The sequence below is a fragment of the Pygoscelis adeliae genome, unplaced genomic scaffold, assembly GCF_000699105.1.
Source record: "Pygoscelis adeliae isolate BGI_AS28 unplaced genomic scaffold, ASM69910v1 Scaffold338, whole genome shotgun sequence".
Lineage (NCBI taxonomy): Eukaryota > Metazoa > Chordata > Aves > Sphenisciformes > Spheniscidae > Pygoscelis > Pygoscelis adeliae.
The window spans coordinates 523,884-526,103 of NW_008825305.1; the positions used below are offsets into that span (position 1 = coordinate 523,884).

At 56.6% G+C, this 2,220-nt stretch overlaps 1 protein-coding gene across 1 annotated transcript in view; it reads right to left on the reverse strand.

Moving 5' to 3' along the window:
- NFE2L1 (nuclear factor, erythroid 2-like 1) overlaps nucleotides 1–2,220 on the reverse strand; it is a 10,062-nt gene continuing 7,842 nt past the window's right edge. Inside the window, exons 6-7 of the mRNA XM_009330158.1 lie at nucleotides 261–2,048; nucleotides 1–145 (exon numbers count right to left, since the gene is read on the reverse strand). Of these exons, the coding sequence (XP_009328433.1) occupies nucleotides 699–2,048 (1,350 nt within the window). The 3' untranslated portion in view covers nucleotides 1–145; nucleotides 261–698. The remainder of the gene's footprint in view (nucleotides 146–260; nucleotides 2,049–2,220) is intronic.

Genomic DNA, 2,220 nt, shown 5'->3' on the forward strand with positions numbered 1-2,220 from the left:
CCTCACAGCTCCTCCGCGCGTACGGTAACAGTCCTCCCGCGAGCCCCCTCCGAGCTTCCTCAGACTGGGAAGGGTTAATGGAAGTCACACCAACTTGTGTTTCCATGTGTGCACTGGTCTGATCTAGGAAGGGATGTTGGTTAATCTGGAATTAAGTCAGATTGAATCACACACACCGATGTCAAAACTGGTTCAGGAAAAGGGAAAAAAAAAAAAAAAAAAAAAAAGGAAAAAAAAAAGGAAAAAAAAAAACCTGTTACCTGAAATCACAGAACTTTGGAAGTTCAGAAAAACGTCTCTCCTATAACTTGTTTTAAGTTCGTTTGCTCAAATCTCTTTTCTTATTTAAAGCCAGTTCCTAACAGTAGTTTTTCCACCTCTGCCAGTCTCGCCACCGGTGATGCCAGCTCGTTTCCTGCGCTCAAAGGATTCCAGGTTGTGGAAGGCGCCGGGCTCGCCAGTGCAGGGTCCGCTCCTCCCCGTCCCTCCCCGCAGGGAGCCCTCAAAGCTCAGCCTGCAGGTCCCGCAGTCTCTCCCGTACACTGACCGGCAGCAGTCACGTTTGGGGTTTTTTTTTGTGTTTTTGAGAAGATATATCGGATAAGAAGGCATGAAAGTTCCTCTAAGTACTTCCAGGCTCAGCCCTTCTCCAGTTCTCACTTGAGCGAGTGTCCCACTCCTCCCGCGTCGCCGGCCCTTCACTTCCTGCGGTCCTTCTGTTTCCGCTCCTGCCGCCGGGCCTGCTGGTCGGCCACCGCGCGCGGTATCAAAATGACGCTGCCGTCGCTGGCGTACTGCAGGGCGTACTGGCTGGGGGAGTAGGGCTGGCCGTTCTCGTCCCGCAGGCGGCCGAACACTTCCTGGTAGAGGTTCTGCACCTTTTGCTTCATCTGGCGGATGGATTTGAGGAATTCCACCTTCTCCCTGAGCAGTTTGGACTTGTCCCGTTGCAAGTCCTCGACGTCCCGTTCCAAGTTCAGGATGGTGTCCAGTTTCCTCTTGCGGCAGTTCTGGGCAGCCATCTTGTTCTTGCCTCGCCTCCTGATGTCGCGGATCAGGCTCAGCTGCGCCTCGCTGAGCTGGTACTTGGAGAGGAGCTCGTTGAACTCCTCCACGGGCAGGTTGATGATCTTGTCGTTGGTGAAGGGGATCTTCATGGCTCTGGCTCGATGCTCGTCCCTGCTCATCTGCTTATCCAGGAACTCGGACGGCTTCTCCTTGCTGCTCTTCTTCCCCGCGCTGGGCAGTTTGGGCTCCTCGGGATCCAGGGCCCCCGGCGCCATGTTGTAGGTGTGGTTGTGGCCAACGTGCTCCAGGTAAGGCAAGTAGTGGAGCTGCGACGGGTCCTGGTAGCTCATGCGGCAGAACTTGCTGTACTCTGGCTGGTATCCAACCGCCCCTTCCGCTTCTTCAAAGTCCACGTTTTCAGAGTCTGAGCTGTAGCCGACAGCTCCTTCCTCAGAAAACGAGGAGGAGGAAGAGGACGAGGAGGAAGAGGAGGAGGAAGAGGAGGAGGAGGAGGAGGAGGAGGCTTCCGAGCTGCTCAGAGAAGCAGGACTGTGGCCGGAATCCAGAGAAAGACCCGAGTCAGAGTCAAACTCCTCTTCCAGCTGCGAGGCCTGCACCGGGTTGAAACCTTCTTCAATCGCCAAGTCCATCAGGCTGATCTCGTCAAGCATGGCTTCGTCTAGAAGACCACCCAGCGGGTCTGGCAGCTCGGGGCCAGCCGTCTCGTTGACTGTGCTGTTCAGCTGCGGAGGGAAGAAGATGCCGCTCAAGTTGGTGGAGCCGAAGGTGGTGTTGAGGCCGGTGGAGTTGTCCGGCGCCAGCTGGAGCAGGGCCGAGCTGCCAGCCATGGAGGGGCTTTCGATTTCTGAGCTGAAGAGGGAGAAGTCCTGGGAGCAGCTACCCAGAGAGGCCTGATGCAGGCTGACATTCTGATTGATGGGAGTGTTCGGAGCGAGGCTGTAGTTCGAAGTCAGCAGGTCTCCGCTCGTGCCGTTGTACAGGGTTTCTGCGGTTGTGTTGTTCACTTCCATAGCCTGGAAGAGATGCGAAACGGCTCAGTGAACGGGCCGGGCTCGAGCCCTGCCTTTCCTCAGTGCCCTTCGCTCCCGGCCAAAAAGAGACAGGACAGCGCTGCTAGATCCCACGGAAGGGGCTCTCTCCGGCGGCCCAGCATCATCTGCCGGCGGCAGGAGGGTTAAGAAAGCGGCGGGG